Genomic DNA, 21,767 nt, shown 5'->3' on the forward strand with positions numbered 1-21,767 from the left:
GCTAAGTGAGGAATTTTAAACAAATTACATAATCTCATTCACTGTCTTCTCAAATACAAAATAGGAAGTACTACTTATCTACTGTTGGAGTTATTTTAATAATTGTGTAAGAATGCATTCAAAGAGTGGCTCCTGGGTGGCATAGTTAAGTGTCCAACTCTTGGTTTTGGCTCAGGTCATGATGGAGCCCCGGGCTCAGCACAGATTCTGCTTAAGACTGTCTTTCCCTCAGGGGGCACCTGGGTGGCTCAGTGGGTTAAGCCTCTGCCTTCAGCTCAGGTCATGATCCCAGGGTCCTGGGATAGAGCCCTGCATCGGGTTCTCTGCTCAGCAGGGAGCCTGCTTCCTCCTCTCTCTCTGCCTGCCTCTCTGCCTACTTGTAATCTCTATCAAATAAATAAATAAAATCTTTAAAAAAAAAAAAAAAAAGACTGTCTTTCCCTCTCCCTCTAACCCTCCCATCCTGTGCTCACTGTCTCTCTAAAGTAAATGATATACATCTTAAAAAAAAAAAAAAAGAATGCCTTCAGAGAATCTGATGGGCGCCTAACATAAACAGTACTCTAATAAACCCTTATCTCTTTGCATCATCTTTCCTTTTCCCATTCAAAAGAAATTATATCAATCCACAATTTTATTACCCGGCTAGGGCCTACCTTTTCTTTACCTATGATATCCATCAGTCTCCCAGGAGTAGCACATAATATATTACAACCTTGTACTATTTGTCGAATTGAATGCCCCAACTGGGTTCCCCCATATATAACAACAGCTCTTACACAGGTCCTATTAACAAGAAAAATGGATGTTATTTTCTAGTTATGTAAAAATTATATACTTGTTTCTAATAAGATATTTTTAAAAACCCATAAAGAGAAAACCTAATACATTCAACTACCTGAAAAATATTAAACTCTTTCTAGGAAGAATTGAAAAGCAAATGACGAATGATGGGGAAAAAAAAAACAACCCTGGAATATATCCAATAAAGGGCTCTTCGGGGTGCCTGGGTGGCAAAATGGGTTAAGCCTCTACCTTCAGCTCAGGTCATGATCTCAGGGTCCTGGGATCAAGTTCCATATCAGGCTCTCTGCTCAGCAGGGAGCCTGCTTCCCCCATCTCTCTCTGCCTGCCTACTTGTGATCTCTTTGTCTGTCAAATAAATAAATGAAATCTTTGGGAAAAAAAAAAAAAGGGCTCTTCAAAAACATTAGTAAACACCAATACCACCTCATAAAAATTAGCCCAAAACTGGGTGCCTGGGTGGCTCAGTGGGTTAAGCCTCTGCCTTCGTCTCAGGTCACTATCTGAGAGTCCTGGGATCAAGCCCCACATTGGGCTTTCTGCTCAGTGGTGCACCTACTTCCCACCACACACAACCCGCCTGCCTCTCTGCCTACTTGTGATCTGTCAAATAAAATCTTTTTTAAAAAATGGCTAAAAACATGAATAAGTGGTTCATAAAAAATACAAATGGCTTTTAAACATTTTTTAAGACCAACATTACTGTAAAAATGAAGACAAATGAAGACAAACACATTTTTCCTGAAGTTTAATAATACCATGTTAATTAACCATTTCACAATTTTAATCTCTTTCACAATTTTAACTCTCTTAAAATTTAAAAACTTCTCTCTTGTCCCAATAAATTCACATGTATTAATTTACCCTTCAGATATGTCCCCACAAATGGGGAAAGAAGACTTTATAGTAATATTCACTGCCAGCTTTATTTTTAGTATCAAAAGGCTGAAAACTTATAGTCTAGTCATCCAAAGGGATACTGTACATTCTTAAAAAGAAAAAGGGTACAGTTTCAGATTAGGCATTATCTCCAAACCTTGCCATTAAAAAAATAGAGTGACAACAGATTAGTGTGCTACCATTTGCTGAGAAGAGGATTAAAGTGCACCAGCTATTTCTCCTCTAATTCATACAAAACTGTTAAGAGTGGGTAACTCTAAAGAGAATTAAATAACTGGGGGGGGGGGTGTTAAGACAACAGGACAATTTTTTGTGTTTTCTTTTTAAAGTTTATTTATTTACCTAATCTCTACCCCTAACATGGGGCTCAAATTCATGACTCTGAGATCAAAAGTCACATGCTGGGGCGCCTGGGTGGCTCAGTGGGTTAAGCCGCTGCCTTTGGCTCAGGTCATGATCTCAGGGTCCTGGGATCGAGTCCCGCATCGGGCTTTCTGCTCAGCAGGGAGCCTGCTTCCCTCTCTCTCTCTGCCTGCCTCTCTGTCTACTGTGATCTCTGTCTGTCAAATAAACAAATAAAATATTTTTAAAAAAAAAGTCACATGCTCAGGTCTCCTGGGTGGCTCAGTCGGTTGGTGTCTGACTCATAACTTTGGCTCAGGTCATGATCTCAAGGGTCTTGGAATCAAGCTCTGCATTAGGCTCATACTGAGCATGACACCTCCTTGAGATTCTCTCTCTTTCTAAAGTAAATAAATAAATCTTTTTAAAAAAGGGGGGAGTTGCATGTTCTACTGAATGAGCTAGGCAGGTACCCCAAAAACTTGTTAATTAAACTCATTACTTTAAACAGATTCTTTGTTTTCTCCCATTGCTAAACCTAAATAAGCTAATACATTAAAAAATTGTTTATAACTTACCAAATGCTAAGTATTCAGTAACTTAGTTATTACCATTATTCTTCTAAGTGTACCATAATTTAACCAGTCCTTGAATGACATTTAGGTATTTAGTTTTCTGTCACAATGTTACAACAAATTTCCGTGTACAAATATTCATTTTGTGCACACACATTATCTGAATTTACCATGCACATGTTTTTGTTTTTAACAAAGAAAATGTGTTATTTTTTACTTGACTTAAAAGTCTAAAAGCAACATAGTACATGGATACTATTAAAAAAAAAAACCTCTGGCCTCAGCAATATATATACCCACTTTTTAAAAAATCTGTTAAGCTTGACATTAGATTTTTTTAATAACTTTGGTTTTTTTCTTCTCATTTGAAAATAAACTGATTCAGTGGGGCCTGGGTAACTCAGTTGGTTGAACATGTGACTCTTGATCTCAGCTCAGGTCTTGATCTCAAGGTCATGAGTTCAGCTCCACTCTGGGCTCTATGCCCAGCATGGAGCCTACTTCAAAAAAATAAAATAAAATAATTCACAGAAAATAAAATGTTAATAATTTCTACATAGAAAGCTCTTTAAAAAAAACCTGCAAAAAAGAACACTAAGATCCTATCAGATAAAGTGGTAAATAACAATGTTTAACAAAGGAAAAATTATAAAGTGTTCCAAAAGTAGCTTAACATCTTAATAAAGTTTTTAAAAATGAAGATACCTGTAGTGGTTTTACAACATATAAAAATTTTCCCACTTTCCTTTCCTTTTTTTTTGAAATATAGATCCTAAATCTCTTTCCCCTTAAATGTGTATAAGGCTGCCTTCATATGTGTACAACCTGTGCAGTCACACAGGGTCCTAAGGTAAAAAGAGCCCTTAGTTTGATTTAATGCTATGCTATATACAGTCTTAAAATTCACAATAATTTTTGAACAAAGGTCCCTGCATCTTCATTTTGCACTGGTTCCAGCAAATGACATAGCTAGTCCTGAGTATACGGCATACTGAGCGCTGAGTGATAAACACAATATGGCAGAAGTGACTGAGAAGGTTTTAAAAGAGCCTCCTTCTCTTTCTTGTTCATCACTCTAAGCAAGCCAGATGTCACTTCCTAAGAACAACCAAGGATCCTTATGGAAACAGTACAGTCAAGTCTTCAGATGACTACAATTGTTGGCTGGTATCTTGCCTGCAGTCTTATAACAGACCTCAAGCCAGAAGCACTCACCTAAACTGTTCACCAATTCCTTATCCCCAGTAACTATTAGGTAATAGTTACATTTTGAGTAACTACGTTTTAGGTAATTTGTTAGGCAGCAATCCGTACTAAATGTCAGCAAAATGTATAGTGAAACTGGCATTCTCATATACTGCTGATAGAAGTGTATATTGGTGAGGGGCGCCTGGGTGGCTCAGTGGGTTAAAGCCTCTGCCTTCGGCTCAGGTCATGATCTCAGGGTCCTAAGATCGAGCCCCACATCTGGCTCTCTGCTCAGCGGGGAGTCTGCTTCCCCCCTCCTCTCTCTCTGCCTGCCTCTCTGCCTACTTGTGATCTCTATCTGTCAAATAAATAAATAAAATCTTTAAAAAAAAAAAAAAAAAAAAAAAAAAAGAAGTGTATATTGGTGAAAGCTTTAAGTATATACCCTTTAACATTAAATTTATAAAAACCTACTTTGAGGAAATGCTTAAAACATAAAAATCGAAAATCTTTAAGCAAGCTGTTCACTATAATTTATGTTAGCCTCAAACTAGAAACAACCTAAATGCCGCAAAATAGACATAAAATCCATACACATAAACAATTTTAAAATGATTAAAAATTGGGGTGATTATGATATAAGCATTTTCTACATTATAAAGTTACATGTGAACATATTATTATTAGGAACACCCTAAGTGCATTAAGCATTCATTTAAAACTACCAGAAAATATACCACCCTTATGTTCACTATTTTATTTTTCTACTTCTATTATCATCTGATTTTAATATGCATGTTTCTTTTTTAAAAATAAATGTGTTTCTTTTAAAAATAGAAATTTAACAAGGATTCCATAAAGAAGATGATGAAAAAGTACACTTCAACCAAGTAACATTAATTATGTGACTGCACTAACTTATTCCCAAAGTAATTGAGAAAAATCTCTGAAGAAAAACTTGTTTTGAGTGGCATTCCAGATGTACATACCCAAAAGAAAACTTTCTGGCTTCCAGATAGATCTGATTGATCAGTTCTCGAGTTGGTGCTACAATGATGCACTCTGGTTCCTGCAGCTCTTTAAAACGACTGGCTGTTATTCCATCACGCATCATATGTGCCAAAATTGGCAAGAGAAAAGCTGCCTAGAAGTTGAATTACATAATTTACAAATTTATAATACACCATCCTTCTCCCTGTAGAAAGAAATCTATTCCTTAATTCCTTACAGCTTCTAGATTCTTCTTCCACCTTGCTGGTAAATTTAGTATGAGAGAGGAAAACAATTATTTCAGTGAGTTTTTGATAGATATATTTCAGTTATTTAAAAAGTATACCCATGAATTCTAAATAATTAACATAAGCTTATTGAGGGTAATGTACACATAACCTGATGTAAATCAGTGCATTTAGCAATTACTCTAAATGAATTCCTTTTGGAGTAGAGCTAAAATTACCACTGAATACATGACAAAAGTGGTACACAAACAACAAAAATTGGGAAATCATTCATTTGGATTACTCACCCTTAGTAAAATTGATGTGGCAAGTGAAATTTTGTGCTATAGTTTTCTCATTAAGCAAATCAGACAGTAAAATCTACTTCCAAAACTATGTGTGGGTCATCCATCAGCTGCTATAGTATACAACTCCTTTATTATCCTTTCAATTCTACTACAGAGGCTAATAAAAGTTGAAATAGCATGAACCATAATTCTTTGATTCAGAAAGGATAGGCTTTTAGACTAATCTCAAGGAACTCCATTTAACAGACAGATCCCAAAGGTAAGTTCTAAGACCAACCTGATCTCATCAGAGTTCTTTTAAATAGTGTAACCTGAAGTTACTCCATATTAAAGACCAGGCGCAATGAATATTGCTATTTCTTATTCTTTTGACTCCAAAACTTTATTTATACAACTTATTTTCTCCCTTTCTCTGCATTTTATAACCTCTGGTGCTTTGACCATCAATCATTTTGACGGTCTTTATTATACAACTTTATTCTACAACTTATTTTTATTACATTTATTATACAACTTGTTTATTTATTACACAACTTATTTTCTTTCTCTGCGTTTTATAACCTCTGGTGCTTTGACCATCAATCATTTTGTTATATATTTTTTAAGAGGGTAGGGCAAAGACAGAGGGAGAGAGAAACCCAAGCAGGCCTCATGCCCAGCACAGAGCTCGATGAGGGGCTCCACCTCACAACCACGAGATTATGACCTGAGCTGGACATTTAACCAACTGAGCTACACAAGCACCCCTCAATCATTTTGTTTTAGACACCATCATCTTACAGGAATTGAACAGTCTTAAAATGGATTAAACATCTATGAACTACAACACTACTCTAGAAATAGTTCTAAATTCTTTCTTCAGAAGTATACAGACCCCCCTTGGGGCTCATATAGTTGAGCCTCTGTGCTTTTGGCTCAGGTCCAAGCCTGGCATTGGGCTCCCTGCTCAGTGTGGAGCCTCCTTCTCTCTCTCCCTCTCTTCTGCTCTTCCCCCTCCTTGTGTTCTCTCACTCTCACTCTCTGTCAAATAAATAAATAAAATCTTGCCCCCCCCAAAAGAAGTATACGAACCTCAATAAAACCAGAATTCAGAAGCAAAACAATGAGTACTTTTAACAGTTCACTGAAATCATCAACCTTCCATCCAACAAAAAAGGCAAACTACTTGAGAAAAACTAAAGTTCAAAAACTATTAATAATTTGATTATGGGGCAGACTATATGTGGGGAAAAGGACTTACAGTCTTTCCAGACCCTGTCTGAGCACAAGCCATCAAATCTCGTCCTGCTAATATAATAGGAATACTGTATTTTTGCACAGGAGTAAGTTTAGTATAACCAGCTTTAGCAATGTTGTTATTCAGTGTCTGACAGAGATTAGCTTCCTCAAAATTCTAAAAGAAAGGGGAAAGGGTATGATTAAATTCCATATATCATATGCAGATCATTCCATAAACATATTTCATTTGAGTAGTCTCAAGCTTTTAACTCCACTTTATATACTAAAGTTACTTTACCAATATGCCCCCAACTCAAGAATACTATCTACAGCCTGTATATTATTACTTGATGGAATTAAAGAGTTACTCTCTATAGACACTGGTTCTAAGGACATTTTTTTCTGGCCCCTTAAAACCTGTAAAATATAAATATCTTGATCAGTAACAATGGCTCATTAACCACAGGGGATTACAGGCACCTCCCTACTACTTAGAATATCATTCTCCTTAGACAGATTTCTCATATACTTAAGCAGCAGAAAATTTCAATCCCTAGGAAAAATATCCTTTTCAGTAAGTTTAAATGAAGTTCTCATCCTAGTTTGGGAATGTGGGGATGAAATTTAATACTTTTCAACATAGCCATTAATTCTACAAGGAGTATAAAGTAGATAAGGTTCTCAATTTCTGACCTAAAACATTATATGCTAAAAATGAAACTTCTGTATTCTGCAGAAATGTACCATATATGTTACAAACAAAGTATGTTATATAGTCAATACAGAAATAATTATTACACTAACCAGAATTGCTGGTGGTGCATCATGTCCAGATACTTCTACAAGAATAGTATCATATTTGTCAAAGTTTATGCCTGTCTGATAATGTGCAAAGATGGAGTCCTCATCCTCAGGTGGAGGAGGTGGTATGTAGGTCACCTTTGGTCCTTAGAATTCAAATAAAACATAGAGCTTACATTACAAGGACCAAAAGAAAAGTAAGAGGGAAAACAAAAACTGAAAATCAAATTTTAAATACTGAAGAACTTCCCACTGTTTACCATTAAAATTCACTTCAAATTAAAAAAAAAAATGTAACTCTACTCTTACTTTTCATTTTTATTAAAATGCAACAGATGTTCATATGGCTCACATAAAAATTATTATACCTTGAGTATCACCACTTTCTCCTCCTTCAGCTTCTGACTTCCAAGAATCTTAAAGGGAATCAAACCCAAAAAAGAGATAATTTTTTTTTTTTAATTTAGAGGTGAAAGAGCTTTCACTGTAAAAATCAAACACCTTATCTAAAGTAAAACTTACTTTTTCCAGAGCCTGTTACTACTTCTTCATTTAAACCTTTGTAACCACCTAATTAAAGAAATTCATACTAATTAGTCAGGATACAAGGTTATGCACATGTTTATTTTCACTGCTTGTCTTCAAAGAGAACAAGGTCTAAAAATGGACAGACATCTTTCAAGTCCTTCATACAAATAAGACAATTAAGATAAATAGAATCCTTAACAACTTTAGGTTTAAATGCTCATTTTATGCAGATGATACTGATTTATGTTATCAGTTTTTGTATCAGTCCCTTTCATAGTTCCTATATTTCTGAGCAAAAAGGAATATATTTTCTTTTCTTTTCTTTTCTTTTTTTTTTTTTTGGAATGTAGTTTCTAAAATGAACTAAAACTCCATCCGTATGGGGGAATCCCTACTACAATTCCCAGGTTGAATGATTGAGCAGGACTCAGAATATAGTCATACTCACAGCTAGGATCTATTACAGTGAAAGGACAGGAAGCATCAGCAAAGGGAAAAGGTGCATGGGGCAAAGTCCAAAGATAACCAGATAAGAGCTTTCAAGAGTCCTCTCCCACTGGTGCCACAAAGAATACACTTAATTACCTAGCAACAAGTTGTGAAAACATGTTGGAAATGTTGCCTACCAGAGAAGTTCTTTAGGGACTCAGTACCCATGGTTTTTATTAGAGGCTGAAAATGGAGCCACCACTTTCTGTCTGGCACATACCAATATTCCAGACTCCAGAAAGAAAAGCTGGTATTAAAACTACATTGTAAAAATACTCCAGGCAGAGGAGAAGGGAGTTGGGGGAAATTGGAAGGGGAGGTGAGCCATGAGAGACTATGGACTCTGAAAAACAATCTAAGGGGTTTGAAGCGGTGTGAGGTTGGGAGAACCTCACAGGTGGTGGGTATTGGAGAGGGCACGGATTGCATGGAGCACTGGGTGTGGTGCAAAAATAATGAATACTGTTATGCTGAAAATAAATAAAAGAACAAAAAATACTCCAGGCACACTAAGCCATTCTTAAACTAGTTAGGGTTGTGAGAACCCTCCTCAAATCCAATTTTCCAGATGCCAGGAAAAAAACAATCTTGTAAGGACATTCAAAGAGTAGAAGTCAGGCCTGTCATGTTAACTATTTCCCATATACTACCTTCATGGTTTTAAATAACTAGTCCTCTATCGTGCCACTTTCCAGTATTATCACAAAAAAGAATAAGGACTGCATTAGATTTGAAAATCTAACTAGATACATTATCACATGTAAACTCTCTTTCTTGTCCTGAACACCCACAGATCTTTAAATCCTTTACCCAACAAGATTTGAGCATTTGTAGATATGGTTTAACTAACCATTAATAACTTCTTTATGAAGAATCTAAGAATCAAGGTAGGAAACAGAGGTAGTTCAAGGGAGTTGTCTCTTTGAATGCTCTCAGACTACTAATGATCACTTTGGATTTTTCAGAGACATCAAATAAATTTTATTATTTTCCTAGTCCAGAAAGCATTTTAACTTTTATATTATAATATTTAAATATTATAACTCTGAAAAAAATTTTCATAGTATAAAATCATGTATACCAAACTTTCTTTATGCCTTATACCAAATCAAATTAACTATCTCATAAGAAAAAAACATTGTTTTAATATAAGAACACATACATACAAACATACTTCAATCTTCAACATCTGCACAGGATCCTCTTTTAGGGTGATATGATTTATTAAACCATTATTTATTGATGAATTTTGGTTGCTTTTCAGTTTTTATTTATTATAAATGAAGCTTCAGTGAACACTCTTGTGCATACATTGAGCAAATACATCTATGGTATATAATCCCTATAATGGAACTGTTACACAGAGGAGTATTAAATAATACTCCAAAACAGGCTAAGCATATGTCTACTCCTCCAAATCTGTTAAAGCAGTAACAGTCACCAAACCTTTAACATCAAAAATAAAATTAGGATTACTATAATGTTAACCATTTATAGGTAAACCAAGTAAGAACTCACCTCGTCCACTTCCACTGCCACTTCTGCTTTGGTAAGTGTCACCATTACCTGTAATGCATTTTTTTTTTAAACAGATTATTTAGAGAAAACATAGTTCACCTTTTTTTTAAACACAGCTCTCCTCTTTGAACACATAAACCAAATAGCTATTTCTATTCAAATATTGAGTGTTACAGATTTCTGGTCCCTGCATCCATCCATCTCTTAATTCTACATTTAATTTAAATCTTTTCCTTATTTGAACATTTTGTTTAAAGAGTTTTCCTTTCTATAAGAGAATTTTAGATTTACAGAAAAATTGAAGGACAGAAATTTCCCATATACCGCCTCCTGCCCCACATTTGAACAGCCTACCCCATTATCAATACCCCCCACCAGTGCAGTACACTTCTTACAACTGATGAACCTAAGCTGATATGGCATAATCGAAGTTTACATGAGGGCTGTACATTCTATGTACAGCCTAGTATTCTATGTACATTCTATGCCCTTGGTGCTGTACATTCTATGTGTTTGAACAGATATAAAATGACATGTATCCACCATTAATGTATCACACAAAGTCTTTTCACTGTCCTAAAAAAAAAAAAAATGCTCCATGCTATTCATCCCTCCTCCCCCAACCACAGGCAACCACTGATCTTTTTACCCTTTTCCAGAGTTGTTTCTTTTCCAGAATGTCATACAGTTGGAAATTATACAGTGTGTAGCCTATTCAGATTGGCTTCTTTCATTTAGTAATATGCATTTAGGGTTCCTCATCTTTTCATAGATGGATAGCTCATTTCTTTTTGTTATTCAATAATATTCTATTGTCTGGATGTACCAGTTTATCCACACTTGCACATTTTTAGCAACAATTGGACTTTTTAAAAAATTCTCTCTTCAAATCTCCTAACTCAGGTTCCCTTTGAAACCACTAAAACTTCATTTTCCTTCCTCCAATTAAAGGTATAATTTACACCTCAAATTAACTGGTACATGAGAGAAAAATTAATTCACAGTATACAAATTTTCTAAGGAAGGCAAAGCTGCACATGTATTTTTGTCTGCAGATCTACAAAGCAGACAAAATCATGAGCTAACCTACTATACTCAAATGTATCTATTAGGTTACTAACTGTAGAGCTAAAAGCATATATGAATTGTTAACATTCAATAAGGAATTCTATTTCTGGGGCACCTGGATGGCTTAGTTGGTTAAGTGTCTGCCTTCCTCTTAGGTCATGATCCTAGGGTTCTGGGATCCAGCCCCACAACAGGCTCTTGGCTCAGTAGGGAGTATGCTTCTCCCTGTGACCGCCGCACCCCCCATTGGTTAAGTGTCTGCCTTCCTCTTAGGTCATGATCCTAGGGTTCTGGGATCCAGCCCCACAACAGGCTCTTGGCTCAGTAGGGCCCTGTGGCCCCTGTGGCCCCTGCCCCCCCACCCCCCACAGGTCATGCTCACACTGTCTCTCTTGCTCTCTGACATAAATAAATCTTTGGAAGGAAAGAGGGAAGGAAGGGAGGGAGGGAAAGAAAGAAAAACGGAGGGGGGGAAGAGGAAAAGAAAAAAAGAGAAAGGAAGGAAGGAATTAAATTAATTCTAGGGGCATCTGGGTGGCTCAGTGGGTTAAAGCCTCTGCCTTCAGCTCAGGTCATGATCCCAGGGTTCTGGGATGGAGCCCCACACTGGGCTCTCTGCTCAGCGGGGAGCCTATTTCCCTTCCTCTCTCTCTGTCTACTTGTGGTCTCTGTCAAATAAACAAATTAAATCTTTAAAAAAAAAAAAAAAAAGAAATTAGTTCTATTTCTCACCTGCGCCACTTAATGCTGGTCTTCTAGAACCAAAAAGGCCACCAGTGCGCTGTGTTCCTTCATCTTGTTCATATTCACTATCTATATTTATACATAATAAAATGAGATTCTGTTACTTTGAAGAAGTTTTAAAACCATACAGTATAGAGAAGAAAATAAAGTCACAGTGCCAGAAGTTAAAGATATGAGGCAAAATAGTTTAAATTTTAAAGGAATCACAATGAGCTTTTTTCAAAGTACCATACAAAAGATTTCTCCACAAATTATTTCCTTCAATTATAATTACTTCCTCAAAGTTTTTATTTTATTAAAATTATTTCATTAAAGCAGTTAGGGCCAATGCTATGTTAAAATATCATATAAGCAAAAGTATTTTAAATAACCTCCAAAAACTAAACTGTTGCTGCTCCAGAAAATGCACATCACATAATCTCATTAATTATTCTCCAGAATAGGACACCCCCTTGCTCCCACTTTTACCAGATCAAACCATCTAAGTCCTGAACAACAACCTCTAGGCCTCTACACTTTTTAAAAAGTGACAATTCACTGATCTCCTACACATTTATTAAATCATTATTACAAATTTAATTTTAACTTCCAAAACCACTAGTCTATCCTCCTCCATTAAGAGGCAAATGCAATCCAACAGTGACTTCTGAAGTCAATACCCCTAGCTCGAGAAATGATGGCTGGAGTAATTTAAAGTAGAAAGCCACATTAGTGAAAGAAGGTATATTGGGTGGAGGTGGGGTGGGGTGGTAGAACCTTAGAGAAGGCCACCTCTTTTTAAGGCTGGCTGTCATTATCAAGGCCAGGCCCTAAAACACTTAGAAATAATAAATAAGATTAAAGAGCTAAGTCACACAAATTTCTGGAAAGATCATATATTCTAACTAACAAGTATACAATTAGATACGTGTCTCAAAAATAATGTTATATACAATGTAGATGATTATGTACCAGTCACTCTGCTAAGCTATTCTCATATAATCCTCTCAACAACCTTATATGTTATATATGAAGGAAATGATGAAAAATAAAACCTAACAGATAAAGCACAGCATTTGCAATTCACTACTAACTTGGACTTCCTAGACCAAATCCTCCACGGCAACCTCGGAAACTACCTCTTCCACCTCTTCTGGATGACCCTGAAGCTTCTGAATCATTTCCATCTTGATAGCCTATAATATTAAAACAGACACACAAGAACAATACAAAACAACAACAAAAAAATCTTGGAGAAATGGTGGCCAAATTTAATTTAAGCCTTGCATAATTCAATGACTTTAAATATTTTAAGGCATTAACAGTAAAAAGAAATTCCATATTTGACCTATAAATGTTCAACTTTACTAACATAAACAAACACAGCTATAATTTAAAAAAAAAAAAAAAAACATTGCTTGCTTTGAGAATCAAAACTCTTCAGGTGCTGGCTGGCTTAGCTTGTAGAATACATGACTCTTGGTTTCAGGGTCTTGAGCTCAAGACCATGTTGGCAACACAGTTTATTTAAAAAAAAAAAAAAACTAAACTAAAATGACTAAAAGAAAAAAGTGTCACTTGTAAAACAATGAAAGTTGCCACAACTGCATCAATGGCAAGATTTCTACAATGCAGAGAAGGATTAGATAAATCTAGGGTTATATTTGTTCCTTACAGAAAGCAGTAGAACATCTTACTCAAAGCACAGACATACAGGCATATATAAAGTCTGGTTTCCTGCTATAAATAACATATTAATTCAACTAAATACCAAAAATTGGTATTAACAGTACTAGTAAAATTTGACCCCCCCAGAGCAGAATGAGATCAGTTCAAAACCAAAATGTCATCTGGGCAGAAAATAAAGTGATATTTACTTTATGAACTTGCCACTATTTACAACAAAAGAAACTGACCAATAAAGGTAAAAATTCTCCGTATGTTTCTTGATATTGAATATATGTGTTTTCAAAACCTATTTATAAAATAGGACAAACTTAATTCAAGGTAGATTCAGAGTTATACATCTACTATCTAAAACTTACAGATCCTCAATCTGGCAATAATCTACCAATAACCACACTTATATTTCAATTACAAATTATTTATTTGTTCCCCTTTATCTTGGAATAAGCCTTGTTGGGGTTTCTCACTTTTCAAGAAACGGTTTATCTTTTTGGTATGTTTCTTTTTAAGGTATGTTACTTTGATGTATGCACATGAATAAATAAAATATAGAAAACATATATACAAGTTTAAAATACAATAAAATGAAAACATATGGACCCACAATATCCAACTTAAAACTAGGAATGTTCCCAAAACCTCTGGAGCCCCAGCCCCTAGATAGTCTTTTGCCATGTAAATTCCACCCCCACCTTTCCCAACCAATATCCTGATTGTTTTTCATTTCCTTGCTCTTATTTTAATTTTACCAACTATGTACATAACTTTCTGCAATGTATTTAGTTTTGTCCTTGAGCTTTATGTAACAATCATATAGAATATATTCTTTGTCTTGCTTCTTTAATCCACCTTTGTTTCTGTTGATGTGTGAAAATGTACTTCACTTTTACTGATGAGTAATATTCCATTGTATGTTTCATTTATGTCTATTATTTAACTCCCTTCTACTGAGTTTTTAATTAAGTTGAACACTGAGCTCACTAATTTCTTTTCTACTCTATACATTTAAGACCGTAAACTTTCCTCAAAAAGTTGGCTGCTTTATCTGTATCCCTTAAGTTTTCATGTTTTTATTGTCCATTCAATTCTAAATACTTTATTATTGCCATATAAATTTTAGTTCATAAATTGATAAATTCACAGTTCCCAAATCACAAGGGTTAGGCTTTTCATTACAGATTTCTACTTTCATGAAACTTTAACAAGAGGACAGAGTTTGTAATAAATTCTATGGTATATTTTGGGACTTCCTTTTGGCCTTAATAGATGGTAAAATTGTATTTTTTATATGTTGTAAAAGAATGTGTAATTTATAATATGGGCCATATTATTCCCAACAAATTTCAAATCAAGCTTACTAATTTGGTATTCAAAACTTCTATAGTTACCATATTCTTAATCATTTCTGGTCTGATCATTTTTTTTTAAATATTTTATTTATTTATTTAACAGAGAGAAAGATCACAAGTAGGCAGAGGGAGGGGTGTGTGTGGGGGGGGGAGCAGGCTCCCTGCTGAGCAGAGAGCCCAATGCGGGGCTCAATCCCAGGACTCTGAGATCATGACCTGAGCCAAAGGCAGAGGCCTAACCCACTGAGCCACCCGGGCTCCCCTGGTCTGTTCATTCTATCAGTTCTAAGGGGAAATTGTGTGGGGGGCGCATCTAAGTGGCTTAGTGGTTAAGCTTCTGCCTTCAGCTCAGGTCAGGACCTCAGGGTCCCGAGATAAATAGCACCCCATGTGGGGCTCCCTGCTCAGCATACAGCCTGCTTCTCTCTCTCCCTCTGCACCACCCCCTGCTCATGCTCTGTCTCAAATAAAATCTTGAAAAAAAAAATCTTATGATTAATGGTTTAACTAGAACTTGTAAATTTTTCCATATAATTGTATCTACTCTTGTTTTACATAGTTAAGAATATTGTTATATTTTCAAACCATGTTCCAAACTGTAATATCTTCTCAGTGAACATGATTTTTATCATTAATTATTTTTTTATTCATAATATATCTGCTTTAGGGTCTGTATTGTCTCTTAAACTTCTACTGAGGTTAGTATTGGACTGACATTTTTTCTCTTTGTTTTCAACTACACATTGACACAAGTTTACTGTCAATATATATTATGATTACTAATGTATCAATTCCTACTTCTGTCATCCTATTTTGTGTTTTACCTTCCCTGAATTTTTTTCAGTGTTTTTTTGTTTTCCTTTCTGTCCTTCTATTGATTTCCTAAACACTGTGTTTTGTATTTTTACTGATATTCTTCAATTTCAGCATGAATATTTAGGAAATATTTATCTTCAAATACTGTTATGCTGAAAATAAATTTAAAAATTTATTTATTAAAAAATAAATAAATAAAAGAAATATTTATTTTCAACCTTGTCTCCTTCCTCCAAGTCCCAGCCTTCTATCCTATTGGATTTCCTCCATTGGTTAAGTTATACACTATAGACTTTTTCTTATTATGCTTCAATTTTACCATTTTTAAGAAATTCTGAAATTAGGTTCAATCTGTTCTCTTTCCCACTGAGCTGACAAAGAACTTAAGTCTTTTCATTTGCTAGTATTTTAGCTCTTTCTTATTTCTAAAACCCCTAAATTAATGATATTATTACTATATTCTAAAATACTTATTTAGGTTTACCAATATGTTTACCAATTTTAAAATGTGTATTTATTTAGTTATGCTCATCATTGCTTCCTACATCTTTCTTGCTGCATTCAGTTTCCTTCTTCTTAATATACATAATTCAGTAGTTCTTTCCTCAGTGGCCTGACAGTACTCAACACCATCTTTATCTGAATGGTGTTATTTCTCTATGACACTTAAATTATCCTATAGTAGTTTTGATTCAGAATTATTCTCCATCAGGATTCTACATTCTACTCTATTATGTTCTCTACCTTTATTGAAAAATAAAAAAGTTCTGCAGTCAATCTTTTGTTCTTTTATATATTTTCCTCTTTTAGCTCTAAATATTTTTAATCTTCATAATTCTGCAAATGTCAGTACACATATAAGACTGAATTTTTTTAATCTGCTCAAGATTCTTGTGCCCTCTTAACTCTGGAAGAGTTTCTCAACTATTCTCTGAATAGTTTTCCCTCCCTCTCCTCCTCCCATTTTCTCTGTTCTCAACTCAGGAGATATTAGACATATATTGGAATAACAGAGCTTCTAATTCTATCTTCCATAACTATCAAACTGTTTCATGTTTTCCATTCCCAAATTTAGAGAATTTCCTCAGAACTATCTTTGGATTCACTAATTCCACTCATCTTTGTTTAATCTGTTTAATTGATTCATTATGCTTTTAATCACTACTGCTTTCTGTAAATTGTTTGGTTCCTTTTCAAAACTAGCTTCTCTAGTGAGCAAATGACTACAAAATGACTCAGTACCTCCAGTATCTACAGCTTAATAATTCCATACAGAGGAGAAACACAAACATTTAAATGAACATGCTCTTTTTTTCCCCATAGCTCATGCCAATTTCTAGTTATATAAGGAGCATAATAACTGGAGGTAAAAAGATCATGGAAGTTATACAGAAATAAAAGTCTAAATGATCTTCTACAGAAACTCTACATACTCTACATGGTGTTAAAAATAATTTGTTTTTAAATAAATAGGTTAAAAGGTTAAGTAAAACACTATGAAAGTTAAAATGAATGAAGTAGAACTGTACTTTCAATATCTAAATCTTAAAAACATGGGAGAAAAAAAAGTCACAAAAAAGGGGAGGGAGATGGGTGTGCCTGGCTGGTTGAGTCAGTAGAGCATGCAACTCTTGACCTCAGAGTTTTAAGTCTAAGCCCCCCAATGGGTGTAGAGATTACTTAAAAATAAAATTTTTTTTAAAAATCACAAAAAGATAGGTATAATAAACTTTTATAAAAGTATGAATAAGAAGTATACGCTACACACCAATGTTTAAAAAAGTTACCTCTGGGGGAAAAGGATATATAAAACACAAAGGAAAGATGGGTCCTCTTAACAACTATGTAATTTTTTTTAATATTTGAAGTATACATGAAAAAATGCTCCTGTTAAATTCAGGTAGTGGTATACAAGTGTTTGTAATAGAATATTCTGTGCTTTTCTGTGTTCTTGAAATATTTCAGAATTTACCACTTTAAATGTCACTTTTCATAAAATAACATTAATATATTTTTAAAGGTGACATTTGTCCTTCCATGAATTTTGCATTTCATAAGGGACAGCTGACAATCTCTTGCAGCCTTTTAAAGATGTCTGCTAACGATCTTCAGAAAGGAGTAAGTTTATAAATCACTTTTATCTTTGTGTAAAAGAAACATGAACATCTTTTCTTCATTTAAAAAAGTACTTACCATAAATTTTCGAGGTCACTCAACCTTCAATATATAAAATTCAATTGTATTTCTATATACTAGCAAACAAAATGAAAATTTTTAAATGATATGGATCACTGACATCAGCGAAAATGGCAAAGCAAGAAACTCCAAATTCTGCTCCTCCAAAAAAAATGCACAAAAATTGTCAGAATTAACATTTTCTAAAATGAAAATTAATCAAACTTGTGGTAACCCAGAGAATTTTTTTTTAACCCAGAGAACAGTGAACTCTGTGGCATATTTCAACTTACTTCAGTCCCATCTCCTGGCAATTCCACTTCTAGACATATATTCAAAAGATGTAAGGACTCAAACAGATAAATACATATGAATGTTCATAGAAGCATTATTCACAATAACCAAAGTAAGTAAAAACCCAAATGTTCATCAACAGATGAATGAATAAAATGTGGTATTATACATACAATGGATTCATCTATAAAAGAAATGTACTTTGTTCAGATCACGTTACAACATGAACACTGAAACCATTATGGTAAGTGAACTAAGGCAGACACAAAAGGGTCAATGTTGTATGATTCCACTTGATTGAAATATCTAAAATAGAGGCAAATTCAAAGAGAATATAGAATAGGGTTTACCAGGAATTCAGGGGGAGAAGATAAGGAGAAGTACTATATAATGGATATAGATTTCTGCTTTTAATTTTGGAAATGGAAAGTGGTGACAATTGCATAATACAGTAAATGTACTTAATGTCACTTAATTTTACAGTTAAATGTAATTAAAACGGCAAATTTTATGTCATAGTTATTTTGTCACAAAAAAAGAGTAGAAAATTTCTCAAATTTGATAAAAAATATAAATTCGCACATCCAAGAATCTTAAACAACTCCCAGCAGGACAAATTTAAAGAGATTTACACCTCTACCCTATCAATAATAAAACAAGAACAAATGGTGCACAGACTAGATATTCACATGCAAAAGAATTATATTGGGGCCTTCCCTCACACCATATATAAAAAAGAACTCAGAATGGATCAAAAAGAAGAATAAAATTATTAGAAGGAAACAGGTGAACATCTGAATGGCTTTTAATAGGCAAAAATTTTCTAGATATGACACCAAAAGCACAAACAAGAAATTAAAAAACAGATAAACCAGACAGCAACAAAATTTTTAAAATTCTGTGCTTCAGAGGACTCCATCAAGAAAATTAAAAGGCAATACAAAGAAAAGATAATATATCTGCAAATTGTCTATCCAATGGCCCATGTACCAAGACATGAAGAATTCTTTAAACAATAAAAAAAAACCTGCAGTTTTTTAAATAAGCCAATGATTTATATATATCTTTCTCCAAAAAAAGATACACAAATAGCCAACACACATAGGAAAAGCTGTTCAACATAACAGCCATCAGGAAACCCAAAACAACAATGAGATACCATTTTACACCCTCAAGGATCACAACCACCAAGAAGACACACAATAACAAAGATTGGTAAAGATACAGAGAAACCAGGACACTCATTCATTGCTAGAAGGAAGATAAATTCATGCAATTGCTGTGGAAAACAATTTGGCAGTTTTACTCATAGGTATATGCACCAGAAAAATTAAAACATATGTTCACATAAAACTTATACACAAAGGTTGATAGCAGTATTAGTCATAATATCCCCAAAGTAAAAACAACCCAATAATCAATCAACTGATGAACAAACAGAATGTGATATAGTTACACAGGGAAATATTACTCAGCCATTACAAATAATTAAGTACCATCACATACTACAACATGCTCAAACTGCAAGATCACTCTAAGTGAAAGAACACACAAAATACCACATATTACATAATTCCACTTATATGAAGTGTCCAGAATCAGCAAATCCATAGCTACAGAAGGTCGATTAATGGTTGCCAAAGGATGGAGATAAGAAAGAAATGGGTTTGGCAGGGAAGAGACAAAGAAAATATTCAGGAATTAAATACTGATGATGGGCATACAATACAGTGAATATATTTAAAACTACTCAAGTACATACTCAAAAATGGTGAAATCTATGTTGTATGGAGCATTCGATAAATAAAAAACATATGCAAGGGTGCCTGGGTGGCTCAGTCGTTAAGTGTCTGCCTTCAGCTCAGGTCATGATCCCAGGGTCCTGGGATCGAGACCCACATTGGGCTCTCTCTGCTCAGTGGGAAGCCTGCTTCTCCCATTCCCTCTTCCTGCATCTCTGCCTATTTGTGATCTCTGTGTCAAATAAGTAAATAAAATCTTTTAAAAATGCATCACAGAAATGGAACAAATAATTAAAATTTATATGGAACCAGAAAAGACCTCGAATAGCCAAAGGGATATTGAAAAAGAAAGCCAAAGTTGGTGGCATCACAATTCCGGACTTCAAGCTCTATTACAAAGCTGTCATCATCAAGATGGTATGGTACTGGCACAAAAACAGACACATAGATCAATGGAACAGAATAGAGAGCCCAGAAATAGACCCTCAACTCTATGGTCAACTAATCTCGACAAAGCAGGAAAGAATGTCCAATGGAAAAAAGAGAGCCTCTTCAATAAATGGTGTTGAGAAAATTGGACAGTCACATGTAGAAAAATGAAATTGGACCATTTCCTTACACCACACACAAAAAGACTCAAAATGGATGAAGGACCTCAATGTGCGAAAGGAATCCATCAAAATCCTTGAGGAGACCACAGGCAGCAACCTCTTCGACCTCAGCCGCAGCAACATCTTCCTAGGAACATCGCCAAAGGCAAGGGAAGCAAGGGCAAAAATGAACTATTGGGATTTCATCAAGATCAAAAGCTTTTGCACAGCAAAGGAAACAGTTAACAAAATCAAAAGACAACTGACAGAATGGGAGAAGATATTTGCAAACGACATATCAGATAAAGGACTAGTGTCCAAAATCTATAAAGAACTTAGCAAACTCAACACCCAAAGAACAAATAATCCAATCAAGAAATGGGCAGAGGACATGAACAGACATTTCTGCAAAGAAGACATCCAGATGGCCAACAGACACATGAAAAAGTGCTCCATATCACTCGGCATCAGGGAAATACAAATCAAAACCACAATGAGATATCACCTCACACCAGTCAGAATGGCTAAAATCAACAAGTCAGGAAGTGACAGATGCTGGCAAAGATGCGGAGAAAGGTGAACCCTTCTGCACTGTTGGTGGGAATGCAAGCTGGTGCAACCACTCTGGAAAACAGCATGGAGGTTCCTCAAAATGTTGAAAATAGAACTGCCCTATCTCCCAGCAATTGCACTACTGGGTATTTACCCTAAAGATACAAACGTCGTGATCCAAAGGGGCACGTGCACCCGAATGTTTATAGCAGCAATGTCCACAATAGCCAAACTATGGAAAGAACCTAGATGTCCATCAACAGATGAATGGATCAAGAAGATGTGGTATATATACACAATGGAATACTATGCAGCCATCAAAAGAAAGGAAATCTTGCCATTTGCGACAACATGGATGGAACTAGAGCATATCATGCTTAGCGAAATAAGTCAAGCAGAGAAAGACAACTATCGTATTAGCTCCCTGATATGAGGAAGTGGTGATGCAACATGGGGGCTTAAGTGGGTAGGAGAAGAATCAAGATGGGATTGGGGGGAGACAAACCATAGGTGACTCTTAATCTCACTAAACAAACTGAGGGTTGCTGGGGGTAGGGGGTTGGGAGAAGGGGGGTGGGGTTATGGACATTGGGGAGGGTATGTGCTTTGGTGAGTGCTGTGAAGTGTGTAAACCTGGTGATTCACAGACCTGTACCCCTGTGGATAAAAATACATGTTTATAAAAAATAAAAATTAAAAAAAAATGCATCACAAAAATATCAAATACAAAAAACCCAAAGTATCAAATGTTAATATAAATAAAGATGTGTAATGACTCTCCAGTGAAAACTGCAAAACATAGCTAGGAAAAACTAAAGACCTACTTAAACAGGGATCTTCATGGACTGAAAGGCTCAATATTGTAAAAATGGTCATTTTCCTCA

The 21,767-nt window shown here is 35.0% G+C and overlaps 1 protein-coding gene across 2 annotated transcripts in view; it reads right to left on the reverse strand.

Annotated features, from left to right (window-relative positions):
* The window catches only part of DDX4 (DEAD-box helicase 4), an 81,181-nt gene that overhangs the window by 11,270 nt on the left and 48,144 nt on the right, over nt 1-21,767 (reverse strand). For both annotated transcript variants that reach the window (XM_082725994.1, XM_082725993.1), the window contains 9 exons: nt 12,774-12,875; nt 11,689-11,769; nt 9,889-9,936; nt 7,876-7,923; nt 7,722-7,769; nt 7,357-7,499; nt 6,575-6,727; nt 4,799-4,953; nt 657-786 (listed from right to left, as the gene is read on the reverse strand). In XM_082725994.1, the coding sequence (XP_082582120.1) occupies nt 657-786; nt 4,799-4,953; nt 6,575-6,727; nt 7,357-7,499; nt 7,722-7,769; nt 7,876-7,923; nt 9,889-9,936; nt 11,689-11,769; nt 12,774-12,875 (908 nt within the window). The remainder of the gene's footprint in view (nt 1-656; nt 787-4,798; nt 4,954-6,574; nt 6,728-7,356; nt 7,500-7,721; nt 7,770-7,875; nt 7,924-9,888; nt 9,937-11,688; nt 11,770-12,773; nt 12,876-21,767) is intronic.

The sequence above is a fragment of the Mustela nivalis genome (assembly GCF_964662115.1).
Source record: "Mustela nivalis genome assembly, chromosome: 3".
Classification (NCBI taxonomy): domain Eukaryota; kingdom Metazoa; phylum Chordata; class Mammalia; order Carnivora; family Mustelidae; genus Mustela; species Mustela nivalis.